Source organism: Heterodontus francisci, chromosome 20 (assembly GCF_036365525.1).
Source record: "Heterodontus francisci isolate sHetFra1 chromosome 20, sHetFra1.hap1, whole genome shotgun sequence".
Lineage (NCBI taxonomy): Eukaryota > Metazoa > Chordata > Chondrichthyes > Heterodontiformes > Heterodontidae > Heterodontus > Heterodontus francisci.
Window position 1 is genome coordinate 68,681,712 of NC_090390.1, and position 14,609 is coordinate 68,696,320.

The 14,609-nt window shown below is 36.0% G+C and overlaps 1 protein-coding gene and 1 long non-coding RNA gene across 4 annotated transcripts in view; one reads left to right on the forward strand and one right to left on the reverse strand.

Annotated features, from left to right (window-relative positions):
• The window catches only part of LOC137380715 (uncharacterized), a 57,051-nt gene extending 47,384 nt beyond the window's left edge, over positions 1-9,667 (forward strand). Inside the window, exons 3-4 of one of the 2 annotated variants that reach the window (XR_010977069.1) lie at positions 834-957; positions 8,245-9,667. This is a non-coding gene — a long non-coding RNA (uncharacterized lncRNA). Of the gene's footprint in view, positions 1-833; positions 4,150-8,244 lie in introns of those variants that run through there. The other variant, XR_010977068.1, reaches the window with a different exon arrangement.
• A 1,456-nt stretch (positions 9,668-11,123) lies between these two features.
• The window catches only part of LOC137380714 (rab11 family-interacting protein 2), a 120,901-nt gene continuing 117,415 nt past the window's right edge, over positions 11,124-14,609 (reverse strand). For both annotated transcript variants that reach the window (XM_068052985.1, XM_068052986.1), the window contains one exon: positions 11,124-11,860. In XM_068052985.1, coding sequence (XP_067909086.1) covers positions 11,636-11,860 — 225 coding nt within the window. In that variant the 3' untranslated portion in view covers positions 11,124-11,635. The remainder of the gene's footprint in view (positions 11,861-14,609) is intronic.

Consider the following 14,609-nt stretch of genomic DNA (forward strand, 5'->3'; position numbering starts at 1 on the left):
TTCTTTGGGCATTTTCAACTTCCCCGGCAATCAAGATTAGTTTACTTTAAAAAAAATTGCAAAAGAGAAAAACATGGTGTCCATCGTGAGGACTCTAATGGAGGTGGCAGCTGCTGGGGGCTCCACGGCATCTGCTTCTACTCACTTTCCCACATGAAACACCTTCTGCTAAAATTTCTCCTTCAAACGTTTCAAATGATCGCCACCAGCAAGCGGCAACAGTCGACGGATATCGATCCGCTTTTATTAACCCCGGATTAGCCTAATATATCATTTCATTGTTTAAGTGACACGCGTTTGCCACCCGACATATAAACACATGCATGTTCATAGAAATTTCAGGTGTCACTGCGCGAAGATTCTCTTTGTTGGGACTGGGATTAAATTACCGTACTTTTCTTTTAACGGAGGCAAGGACACCACTTTGATGATGTTACAAATATCCTGCAGTATGTTTTTTTTTAAAAAACAGGTCTCTATGAGGCCATATGTTCTGCCAGTAGGTAAATGGATAAGAAAATGAAGCAAGAATATCCATAGGTGAAGGGATTATCATTAATTTATTAAACATTTTCCTATTCATAAATTGCTGTTTAAAAACTCAGACAACCAGCTCGCTGCAGCCAGAAGGCAAGGCAGCCGTTAAAGATGCGAAACCAGTGACGCCTACTGCAGGTGAGAAATACTTAAAACGGTGGTAGAGTTAAGAAATTCAGTACCGAGAGTATTAGATTTGGAGAGGGAGATACGATCAATTGATATGCGATTAAAAAGCAAACTACAGCGCCACTAACTATAAAGTGCCTTGCTGTGTTTGTAATTCTGTTTTACAGATATCTGTGGGCGACTTGGGATAACCGTTCACACAGCTCCAGACTTGGTCGAGATAGCGTCATCCTACCACTGCCACGAGAGGGAAAAAAATGTTTAATAGGAAAGATACACTTTTGCGATCAGGTTGTATTAATATTAGACTAAGAGACATAATTAGTCCTCAAAGAAGCTTAATAGACCTTTTAAAACTCGCATACACCAGCAAAGCGCTGGTTATCAAACAAATCACCTAATCCTAGGTTTGATATACTCGGCTGTATTACCTTGCACTATTATGGAGAATCCAGTCAACATGAATAAAGGTTCATTCCTGACCAGAGCCGTCAAGAAAAAGTCAAAATTAAAGTTGATTTTTATCTGTGCCCTCGTGATTTATGAACACGCAAAGCGATTGCCATCTTCAAAGTAATTATTTTAGATTTAATACCAATTTGACAATCTTAGAGAGGCTAGTCATGATGGTCGTTTCAAGGTTTCCTTCAGTTACTGTTAGTAATGAATGCTACATTAATCTAGAGCTGCCTTTGGCACATCGCCTTAAGATACAGCAAATACCGCTTGTGGTTTACAACTTATTGAAAATGTGTCAAGAGCTTTTACACTAATGGTTCACAACAGTTTTAAGACTATAAATGCGTCAGTCTGATAGTCCTTTATGAAATGTGGATGAAATGCCTAATTAAGTTGTACTACAGTTGTGATACGGATTTATTTCCCCCCCCCCCCCCCCCCGCGTAAAGTCTAAATGCGATTGGATAAAGTTTGTTTAAACAAACACCACGAAAAAGATTTGAACATAAAGAACAACGTAGGCTCCTCATTCTTATTTTATGTATTTTCCCCTTTTAAAATTCTCAGCCTGGTTTTTAAAATCACTCTATGGCTTTCCCCCTCACCATCTCTAATCTCCACCAGCCCCACAATCCTTCAAAATCTTGAGCTCCTCCAATTCTGGTCCCCTACAAATCCCCAGTTTTAATTGCTCCAGCACTGGCTGCTATGCCTTCAGAGGCCTCAGCCCCAAGCTCTGGCATTCCCTCCCAAAAATCATTTTGCATCTCTTTCCTCCTTTAAAGATACTCCTTAAAACCTACCTCTCTCATCTGTCCAAATAGTGCCTTAGGTGACTGGTATCAAATTTTATTTGATAACACTGCTGTGAAACGCCTTGGGATGTTTAACGATGTTAAAGTTACTATATAAATACAAGTTGACATGGATAGCCAATGTGAGCTTATCCATAAAGTGAGAATGTATTTGTTTAAAAAAAAAAATCAGAATGCAGCAATTTCCAGTGGAACTGACAGCAAATTTAATGGATTGAGCTTTTGAAGCAAGGGTGCCCAAAATTGTACCTGAAATTCCAAAATACAGGTTGGGCAAAACTTTTTTTTTTGCCTTATAGACAGATGAGCCACAGATATGGTGACATTAGCTTTGTTAATTAAAATTAGAGCCAATAAGAAAATGATCACTATTACATCCAAATGCTTAAGTCTTTGATTTTGTTGTTCCCATATATGTTACAGTACATTAACCATACAAATTCATAGCCTATTCAATTGTTCCAGGTCTTATTAAAAATTGTTTATGTTTCTCACTTGGCCATACAGATTTTTAGAATGTTTAATTACAAGCAAGTTGTTTACGACTAGTGCATTAAACCAGGACAATCATAACAGATGACCTGAGGAATTGCAATTGTCATTTTCCCACCTAGGGTTTTAAAAACTTTTTGCTTCCTTTTATAAAGCTAGTTCTCAATTCAGCTGCTTAAACGATTGAGAATTCTTAACTTTTTAAAGGCATCTAATTGTAAACCAATAATTTGGATTTTCAGAGCTGTTTAATAAATATAAGCACTGGCAAATTGCCCTGCTAAGTCACTTATTTTCTCAAAGAACCCCATGAGTTAATGAAGGACAACCATACCAACAATACAGTAGGTCAACTTCCAGATGAGAATGGATACTACCACTTTTTAATTCCTCAATGTTGAGCAAAGTATTAATATAATTTTTTTTGATTCATTTACAAAATTTCAGTCATGAATCCTCAGATAAACCCTTGAAGTTTTGAAAGTATTATAATTATTAACCAGATCTTTAGCTATTTGAAGATTCTGGGGTGGAATAAAAAAGTACCGTTAGTGCAAGTGAACTGGAGTGGTAGAAATCTGTGACCAACAATTCACCCAATTCTGTCACTATTTCAAGTCTTGCTCTGTTGTAATCCCTTTTTCCTTGTTAACAAATTTGGGGTTCACTGGGAAATTGCACTAATATTGTGCCATTTAAATACTAGTACTATCACCATTACATGGCCACCATTTGTGTGGTACTCTTTATATGGAGGACACTCAAAATAGTTTAGCTGGTAAAAAAAAAACAAACCCAAAGAAGGGAACAGGAAAAGGTGATGAGGGTTAGAATGGAGGACCAATGGCACAGTTGAGAGAAGGATTAACACATTGTTTTTTCAAAGAAAGTGACAATGTGGAGAGATCAGTGTAGGGTGTTCCAGAGGACAGGAGCATTGTACTGGAATGAGAAGCCAACAATGGAGTGGGAACAAGGAAAGTCTCAGCATTAAAGCAGCAGAGGGTGCTGGTGGCCGAATGGGTGGAGATTGCCATTAAATTAGGATGGGGCAAGGTTGTGTAGGGGTTTGAAAAAGAAAGCATAAAATTATTTTTTAAAAAAAGGGTCATTAACCCTTTCTATGCATAAGAGCATCACGATGGTCCGAAGGGCCTGTTTCTGTGCTGTATGACTCTTAATAGTTTGTTTCTTTGAGATAATTTTTACTCACCTCTACATACGTTATTGATTCCCAAGGCACATCGATTCGATCTGGAATTTATTCATTTGTGAAGACAATTATGAAGATTTAATCCGTCATTTCCCTATTCTCTCCATTGTATTTCAAATCAACTTAATCCTCTCGGCCAAACTGTAATCAGTGTGCAAATTGCACTAGCTTTCAGAAGTTATTTTCCTCTTCAAGTTTCTGCTTAAACTCATCTATCACTGAATGTAAAATCTGCCTTGAACCAGTGCAAACCAGTCAGTGTTTTAGACTGTAATTTTAAAAAAAATTAAAAGGATATTCGCTGATACATTTAAAGAGTGGTAACTTGGTGTTGTTTGATCAATACAGACGAAACAGGTTAAGTACAAAAAGTAAGCATTTTTAATCAGTGTCTAGTCCACCGTCCACCACCACCACTTATAAATAACTGAAAATACCATTGTACAACCTATGCAGAACCATTTAATATGTGTAGTTTCAGTAAATTAAAAAAAAAATTCAAAAAGCCTTTAAAACAAGACTATTTGCATTCTTGCGCCTAAAAACAGCATAATTAAGAACATCCCTGAAGGCCTGCAAATGGACGCAATTAGTGGAAACTCGCAATGCTGTTTAATTCAATCAATCGCATGGCTGGTTTTGTGGGTAAGGCCGACTTCTAACTTTTTTTTAAAAACTAGAGCAAACGATCGTGGAAACTCTGCATTGGCGTTAATAAACTCCGCAATGTTTTTTTCCCACTAGTTTGGGTGATTTTGGGCGTATGGTGAAAACTCCAGGCCCTCTATCTACTGCTTCCAACAAAACATAAAACAAAATCTGGTTATTCTTTCGCTTTTTGTCATCCTGTTTGTAGATGCTCAGATAACATATCACTCTCAAATCAAATGCCTGGTTTAAAAAGTGATTTGACTACTGTAATTTCATTTTACATCTCAGCAAATCTGACAACAGCTTCAGGGATATAAATGAAGGTCCAAGTATTGGATTGGCTGAGGGGAATATTTACAAACAATTTTAGCCTAAACTTACATCAAATGATGTAATCGCATGTGCAGCTAATCATGAAACAAGGGAATTGCAATACATTCAATGACATCCACTTAAAACCAAATGTCAAACAAGTTGTGTTCATGTTGTTCAGTCTTCCATTCAGTCACATGCACGATTGCTCAACTAATTTAATATTTTAGTCCAATTTGGGTGAAAATGCGATTTTTTCCAATTGTATACATCTATATTATAGCCTTTACAGAAGTTGGAACTGGATGAAAAAATATTACGTTCCATATATCATGTGAAATTGCACTGGGGAAATTATATTAAAAAGTTTGATAGAGGATCCAGGATTCACATGCACGAAACATGAATACTTGAACCCTCCATAAACATTTAGAGCTGTGACTGTACAGGTATAGTATGCTATATGGATAAATGGCCATGCTATGCCATATTCATGGTTCCATTTATTTCAGTGGGACAAACTACAGTATGATTTACAAAAAAAAAGTTAGCTTAAAGTTACTCAGTATTTTGATATAGGTTTTGATATGCAAACATCCAGCACTCTAATTTTAAATACAGTACCATATTCAAAAAGGACTTTCCTGCAAGTTGCATAATCATATCCATAATGATACACAAAGGTTAGAATTGAAGACATTGCTTCAAGTTATATATCCAAAAGCATCTGTGCCACCTGTTAAATAAGGTATATTTATTACATTTAATACCAGTTGAGAATTAGCACTAATGATCTCTTTATAGAAACAATTGTCAGAGTTAGCTTCCCCAACCCTAGTTTCATGCATATCATAGTTGATATTTGCACATCTTGTACATATTTACATCACACAAAATTACATAGAATATAGAACATAGAAACAGGCCATTCAGCCCAACTAGTGCATGTTGGTGTTTATGTTCCATTCGAGCCTCCTCAAATCCTTCTTCATCTAACCATCAGTGTAACCCTCTATTCCCTCCTCCACTTAAGTGCACCATTACTAGTCACCCCAACCACTCCCTTTGGTAGCATATTCCACATTCTATCAGTGAAAAAGTTTCTTCTGATTTGATCTTTTGGTGACTTACATTGATGGCCTCTGGTTTTGCTCTTTCCCACAAGTGGAAACTCTTAATGCACTCTATCAAAACCTTTAGTGATTTTCAAGACTATTAGGTCACCCCTCAGCCTTCTCTTTTCAAGAGTAAAGAGACACAGATTGTTCATCCTTTCCTGATAGGTATAATTTCACAATTCTGGCATTACCTAACAATTCTGTGAAACTAGGAGAGAACTAATAAAACATTTGCCAATTAGTTGGATCCCTTAAATCAGCAAGTTGCCACATGAAAAAGATTTTGATGGTTCCAATTAAAGTGCATAGGAATTGCCTTGCACTATGCTTGCATATTTTAAAATTCTATTCAATCCAAATACAACACACCGAGATCTTCTTTGTTGCATTTACCACTGTGCAGTAACCAGAACTATGAACAGTTTTACAGACTATATCATGGATTTCCACAGGGTCTGGTATCTGCATGGTTTTGATTATTAATACCACTTACATTAATACCAGGTTTCCCAGTATTTGATATCAGGCTTGGTCTTCAAGTGAACAAGATGACACTGTTTTCCCAAAACAATTTTGTTAATCTGATTATAATTTAAACTTGGATAGAAGGCAGGCGTAAAACTGGCTAAAATATTAATTTCCAGACAGTTATGTGCTTCACATTAGGTTTTAAAGAGGACAAAAATATTTACTTCTGGCACTTTCAGCTAATCCAGGGAGTAGCAACTGTCCTAAATTGAGCACTAGACAAATACATCAGTTTAGAGCAAAAGCAAAATACTGCAGATACTGGAAATCTGAAATAACAAAAAATGCTGGAAATACTCAGGTCAGGCAGCATCTGTGGAGAGAGAAACAGAGTTTCATTTCATTTTTGATAACACAGATAGCATCAGTACCTCTAAGTTTGGGTTAACGCTGCACTAATGTAGCAGTGTAAAAAGTCAAACCAAATATTGATACTCACGATGCAAACTTGAACAAATGTCCCTTAATGATACAATGGGCACTTAGCATGAACTGATAAAACAATTGACGTCTATACACACAAAATTTACTCCGTTTTCTGGTAAAACAGGGACAACATTCCATAATACATTTAATACACTTTATTAAATATCTGAAACATGCAGCATATGGTTCTTAGCAATATTTCAAGAATAGCTACAAATGCAGAATGTATTTAGAAGTTTAATGTGTAATGAAAGGTGTGCTTTGTCACAACTTAGTATACTGAATTATACTGAACTTATTCATTAAACCATTAACAGATTAATACCATTGATACTTTCTTTCAACCCAATGTAATTTCTAAACATGCAATCAATGTACGGAGAGCCATTTATATTAACATTCTTTCATAATAAAACAGATACCAAGCAAAGCTACATGCAGCCATTTTTCTTAGCTAATTCACAATACCAGATAATTATGGAATATCTATTTAATATATAACAGATGCTGACTGCATGTTCCATTATTGATTTGTAATTGATTTTTTGAATTTGCCACAGATACATAAGTTACACTGTGAATGACCAGCAACATTTTCACTTTTAAAATGCCATGGATTCATACAATATACCATGTGAAATCTTGTACATACTCATTTAAAAAAGTCATCTCTTTTGCAGATCATGCTTAGGTGCATTTAAAAATTACTAAAGATAATCTTGCATAACATTATGCTTCACATGTAGGCATGAACATTACATCAATTCAGTGTTCAAAATGATTATAATACTGCAAAAATCAGTTACCATATTTGTTCAATATACTTTTAACAGGACTGTGCAGTGTCCCAATTCAGATAAAATTACATAGATGCCCATATATTTTAAGCATCATTTTATATGTAATACATATCATGATTGATGTTGCATTCATTAGATTTATTTCTAAAAACATTGGAAAGTAGAAGGGAGCATAAAGTCACTTTCAATTATTTATAAATTGTTCTTGATCTCAAAGCATTTAAAAACCTCAGTTGTAAGAAAAAGATGCATAATTCAGTGAAATATTGTGCATAAGCAGTGCAGGTGTACGTGTTGCATAACTTGGAACCGAGTGCACTCAAAGGGAAAGCAGATAACTGCAGGGATATATAAATTAAATATGAAAACATAAATTGGAGGTAACGTTTAGGACTTAACAGACAAGAATTTAAAAGACACACATAAGAAGGCCTCGCTGATTCTACTCCTTTAGTTGAACTTTGTTTCTGACCAGTGACAAATCTCAAGTCAATGGAAACACTTCATGCTGAGCAGTTTATATCCTTGAAGAGACTGCTGTTGGGAGCAGCAACTAAAATAACAAGGGATAAAATAAAAGGAGAGTTGTGATGTATGCTCATTGCAGAGCAAGAGTTCATTAAAATCAGAAATAACTGTCACACCTTTTCTGAAGTTTACAGAAGTAGTACTGATACAATCTCCAGGGACTTGGGCAGTTGTTTAGTGAAGCAAGCACTGCAATGAATGTTCAGCTTATAACTACTTTTTTTTTTACCCAACAGCAGAACAGCAGGAAAACCACTTGTCCAGTGTCAGTATCACTGCATCTTTGGTACTGACCCTAACCAGAATTGAAGCATTCTTTGTGTTCTCTCAGTGTGGAGCGGAACATATAAATTTTATCAGTTTGTATAATTTGGCAAATATAAATGAATAACTTATTGCACACAATGGTGAGTTCTTAGCCCAGCCAGTGACTTTAGTTATTGAGTTATTACCACAGATGTAGATAAATTGTACATTCCACACTCCCCCATTTTGTAGACTAGTTTCTATTAAGGATGACGATAGGGATATAAACAAGTTTTATGTTTAAAAAAATACATTCAAATCTCCCACAGCAGTTAACCAGTGAAGGCAAATAAACTGCTTTAGACTGCAAATAGGGTACTGAAGTGATACAGCTATTAGTCATTATGAAGAATACATACAACAGAACATTCTAGCAACTGTACAAAAGCCTCCAAGTCACACAAAATTACCATATAAATCCTTTGCAAATAATTTCCATCATTTTAATTCTGCCCAAACTAATAACAAAAAAAAAAAGAGCAGTGGCAGTGAAAGGTAAGAAACTGGAGGGCAAGAATACTTTCCACCAGTAGAAGATTTAAACTTAGACCAGTAAACCACTATGGCAGAAGTGGCAGCTAGCAGATATCACAAATGCATCAAGAGGCAGTGGAAAGTTTAAATATACAAGGTAAAATATAATAGCACAATAGAAGATTATACACAGGAGAGTCTGGCAGTATGTTAACCTATAAACACTGTCTATGGGTTTAGGTAATGACCTAAATGGTTGGCAGTTTATGCAGCGATCAGGACCTCTCAATTGTGATACAGCACTGCAATAGTCATATAGATTTTCACTGTAAAATGTACAACTTTATTACATGGTCAAGTCTCCATAATTGTGGTATAATTATTGGAATCCTTCTACAAATGGCATATTAATTACATCAACTCCCTAAAGGGTAGGCCCCTTGGAACCGAACTCAAATATTCTTCTTCTTAAAAGTGCATCTTAAATCAGCATGGATGACTTTCTGTAGTTTTCGCAACTCCTGTCTAACATTTATTTACAGTGCTGTAACCTTACTTCAAGTTCACTGCATTTTATTTTTGCAGTCAATAAAAATTCTACACTTCCTAAGAATTTGATCTCATTTGTCTCTAAATAATTCTAACAGTTATCCAGCAAGTACCTTTAAGAGTGTAAAGAAAAATAAAAGTACATTTTAAAAAAGCTGGCATTTTTTTGTGAAACATTAAAAGAACACCAAGTGCACAGAATTAATTTAAACCTTTTGTTTCAAATTTCCTTTTCAGAAGTGCAAAAGCAATACTGACAGAGCATTTAAACAGATTCTGTGGGCACTTAAAACATTTAAATATTTTAATGGTATGTGTCAGTCTTTAAAACAAGCAGCTTTACCCAGCTATGAGTATTCAGAGTTGAGGTCGGTGTTGTTTTATTGCAGCCAGATAAATAACCTGAATGACTAAGGTAGCTTTTACCATCAGCTTAAAGACTTTTACATAAATATAGTTTTCATTTAGTGATTCTGGACAAACACAAGAGATGGCTATCTGCTTGCTGTCTTCATATACTCAAGACGCTCACAGGGCTAAGTGACAGTAATTCCTAAGCACAGGCTGTGTCCATTAAATATACAGCTTTAAATAATTTGTTTCAAATAACTGTCATATATAACTGGGTATAAAGACAAGTATTTTTGGAATATGACTCAATGAAGACTACAATCAACTGTTACTTACAGGCTATTCACTAATGCAATAATTATGGTTCTATTTAAAATGCACAAGAAACCTTAGTATAGTTTGGGATAAAATGCACAACTTTTATTCTGAACAACTACCAAAGTAAGTCCTTTACAAAAATGTATATAACTCAATATAACTATCATTCTTTTCAGATCAGTTGCTTTTTAAATGACAGAGAACTTGACATTCTTACTTTACGACTATATGAACAATTCACCACTGGAGGCTGATTTTCTCTATAAAATCTCAAATACCATTGCCTAAAGATAAAATATCTTCGGCTGCAGTTGTACTGCACTCTCAACTCAATCCAGTGCAAGATGGAAAGGGGTGGGCTTTCTGGTGTTTAAGTTATGGTGCTGTTTATGTACGGACATCCACCCACTTTTTAATATAAAAAACACCAGTATAACCGTAGCCTCCAATGACATAACTAATGTTCTAAATTAAGTAAATGTTCCAATTAGTTTGTTCGGCAAAAAAAAATTCCCATTGTTTTCTGCTATACATTTCTACCCCTCTCCTCCCCACCCCCAAAAAAAAGGGTGAAACGCAGATCAAAATGAGAATGGAAAACATTGGATTTTTCTAATGTATTGCAGTATTAGGTAAACCAAATATTTGGTGGAAGTACAGGTGCAAAATGAGCTCCAAAAAAGAGAGCCCAGTGTTGTTGTGGAAGTTCTGGAAGATTCAAATACAATAGAGTAATAATCAAGTAATAGGCAAGAAAAAGTGATCAGTTTTGGCATCACAAGATAGACTAACATCTTGCAGAAATATATTCAACTAAAGTGAATGAATTGCTGCTGCAATATAATAGAAAATACGCCACTAAATTTATTGTGAACTGCACCACCACCCAACACCTCCCACCGCCCCACCCCCCCACTCCAACAAATGTGTCAGACCCTTCCCAAAGAATACATATATAACAGATAATCAAGTAATAGGCAAGTATAAAGTGACCAGTTTTGGCATTGCAGAGTATACTGACATTTGCTTCAATATATTCAAGTGTATTAATGGCTTCCATAATATAAATAGAAAACACCAATAAATGTACAGTGAAGCCCCCCCCCACCCCCCCGCAAAAAAAAGTAAGCCCCTTCTCCAAGGTATTCAAACAGTACCGTAACTATTTAAATGCAAAGTGTAAATACAGCAAACCTATACTGGCTTTAGATTGCCATTTCATTCTATTGTTGCTACACTCTATCGTCTGTAAAGATTATATAAAAATAAATATGCAAAGTCAACATGAGAGCCATTCCGAAGGAGGGCTCCCACATGGTCAAACTACCAGTGAAGTCATTACATATGTGTTAATCTGTACACGATATCAATTATATTTTGTTTAAAACAAATTGAAGTTTTGATTTGAGTTCATTCTTGAATGTTAGCCAAATTGCTGAGAAAGAGATTTAAGATATATAGTCTACTTTGCTTGGCAATTATACTTAATACTCACTATTGAAAATTTTACACCATCTCTGTTCTGTAAACCTCTTCATCAATTCACAGACTATAAAGGTCTTAAGAGTTGCCGTCACATTTTGTCATAGACATTAAGTATATTCTGTCACTTACAAAATGTTAATCAGGTCAATTGTTTTTTGAAAGCTTTCCAGCTTTTCTGGATGGTTCATATGGTACTCTAAGAATGCTGGGAGTTTCCTCCATTACTCGCACTAGAAGGTTATCAATGTAGTCCTCAAGTTCGCGGATTTGACCGTCTTTTCTTTTAACAAGTTCTTTGTGCTTCACAAGTTCATAGATCAGCTCATCATATGATAAGTTACGATATCCAATGGCAAGTAGGCTGGGATCCTGGAATCAGAAACTGAAGTTAGGTTGTATAAATTTGCATCCTCCTTGTGTTAGATAATTTTTTTACCCACAGAGTTTAATACTGTGTGCCACTTAAAGCTTAAATGGAGTCACTGTTTTTCCTTGCAACAAAGATAGAATTGTAAACCCAGCAGCATCACTGCTGATCAATGGTGCCACACTATCTACTGGATATTATCCAAAGATGACAGCACTAAATTTAAGCTCCCACTGCAGCAATTTCAAAAGCAGTTTCACACTGAATTGAATTTATTTGTCAGAGGTTGACTCGGAACGTTAACTTACCTAAAATACAAGCACAATTTATATACTTCAGCCCTCTTGCATTCTCCTGGTTTGTTTGGAGTTCCTAGCTACATATTGGAAACAATCTCATATTTGGAACATGGACAATATCCAACCTAGCCCAAGTTAGGGCCTCATTAACAAATACTTGAAATCTATAAAGCTGGAGTTTATACTCTAATGGACAATTAGGGAAGGGGGGGGGGGGGGGGGGGGAATGGCAGAGGGAAAGAAATGTGAATTAAAAATAGACTCTCATTTAAGCACAATAAGTCATGTTTCATAAGATACATTCTGAAAACAAAGATTAGGCTATTATGTTGTGAAATTTCATTATGAAATTGAATACATTGGGTAGGATCTTTTCCCAACCTTTGAAGCACCACTGCTTGGAGCAATTGTTTGGTGGGGGAATGGTGGCGGGGGTGGTATGCAGGATGTGTGCATGCCACAGAGATGAATTCATTGACTCCAGCCTTGGGGGTCATTTACATTTTTGGGGCAGGTTACTATTAGGGGCAGGCCTACTATGTGCAGAAGCAGATGGCCTTAAAAAAAGAGGAAACGTCTTTCGAATTTGTATTTGAAGTTCCCTCTAGGATGAACGCTTGCAAAAAAAAAAGAAAAAAAGGTCAATTTAGGACCGGTATTGTGGCCAAGAGAACACAGGAGTCCAGTTTTCCAAACAGGCAGGTCATGTAACAGAAATAATCCAATGATTGAAAGCCAAAATGTTTTTGCCAAATAACCTGCTTTGAAAAATTACATTTTAATAAGATCAATCGCAAGTGTAATACTTCTTGTTCAAATAAAATTGTGAAAATAGGCAAAATGTGCCAAATGATTTCTTGGTAGGATGATCTAGTTCTCCAGAGTTTTGTAATCAATATCCAAAAATAAACTTGCTTTGTCCTTCCTATTAACTGCATTAGTTTACAGACCATTGTTTTGTAAATGTCAAATGTTTCCTGCGTCAATATTTAATTCTCTCTGACTGTATTACATTTTCATATGGTGGGGGGAATAAAAATGAACTTAATGCTCAAATGCCAAAGGATGTCAATACTGGAGTAGACATTTTAATTTTTGTATGGTATGCCAGCATCAAGTATTTCTAGATCAGGAAGTTAATGAGTCAGATACAGGGCAAAGTTTGATCTACCTTGTCCAATGTGCTTTAATCCTCATTTTAGAAGAACACCTCTAATTACACCAGTGTGACTGCTCTGTTTCCTCGTCATGCAGCCAGGCTGTCGATTAAAATTCTTAAAGGAACTGAGAAAGGAAACTTTCATATTACTTTTGGACTGTCTTCAAACTATAGTATCAGAGCTGGAGGACATTGCCACTTGAGCACTGGTTTGGGTAACATTAGTCAACCAATAAGAGAGCTAAACATGCACCCACTACATTTTTACTGAATAATCACTAATAGCCTTAACCTTTCCACGCAAAGAAAATAGTTAATTCAATTATCAATAAGAAAATAAAACTGATTTTTATCTTGAATGGGAGAGTGCCAAGTTCAACTGGAGGCATGCATTTAATTAAATTTATCAGTATCCTAAATAGATTATCGTTTTTCAAAGAGTTTGCTGTTCCTCTAACCCAATCTATTTATATTGATCTTCGACCACCAGCTGCCATAACCTAGATCTCCTGCAGCTAGTAGATCAATTTAAAACTGCTGCATTTGTATAGACTCTTAGTCAAGATACCTATTTTTACCACCTGTTATTGGTTTAACTCTGGTCACGAAATGCATTGGACTGGCAGTAAAATAATCTGCAAAGATTTCTAAATGCCTCCTTCGGTGATGCCATTGTGATGTTTTGTGCTTTACGGCACAACTATGTTGTGTCATATCAAATTAGGGCTCATTCCAAATGCCTCCATCGTTCCCCAACATCACCCCCACCCCCCCCAAAAAAAAAATTATAATATCTTTGAGCCCTTCAATTCCCCCCAGATCCCTATGCTTCTTCAGTTCTGGCCTCATGTATATCTTCAATTTTCATTGCTACATTATTAGCAGCCATACTTTCAGATCCTAAACTTTGGAATTTCCTCCCCAAGTCTATGTCTCCTCCTCTAACATACTTCTTAAAACCAACCTCTTTGACCAAGTTTTTAGTCACCTGTCCTAATATTTCCTTCTGTGGATCAATATCCAGAGTTTAGTTTTGCTCCTGTGAGGTGCCTTGGGACATCTTACTATGTTAAAGGTGCTATATAAATGCAAGTTGCTGTTACAGTATGCTCTCATGAACACTTTCTTTGTTGGTTCAAAGAGCTACCCCAGCAACATATAACTTGGGTAATCATTGTTCTGAGGCTGCTGTCCAAAGACTTGGTCTGTTTTGGGCAACACTACAAGGTGAACACGAGGGGCTACGCTTTTCTGCCCTCCCTCATGATTGGGGCCCAGGAGACGGAAGGAAAT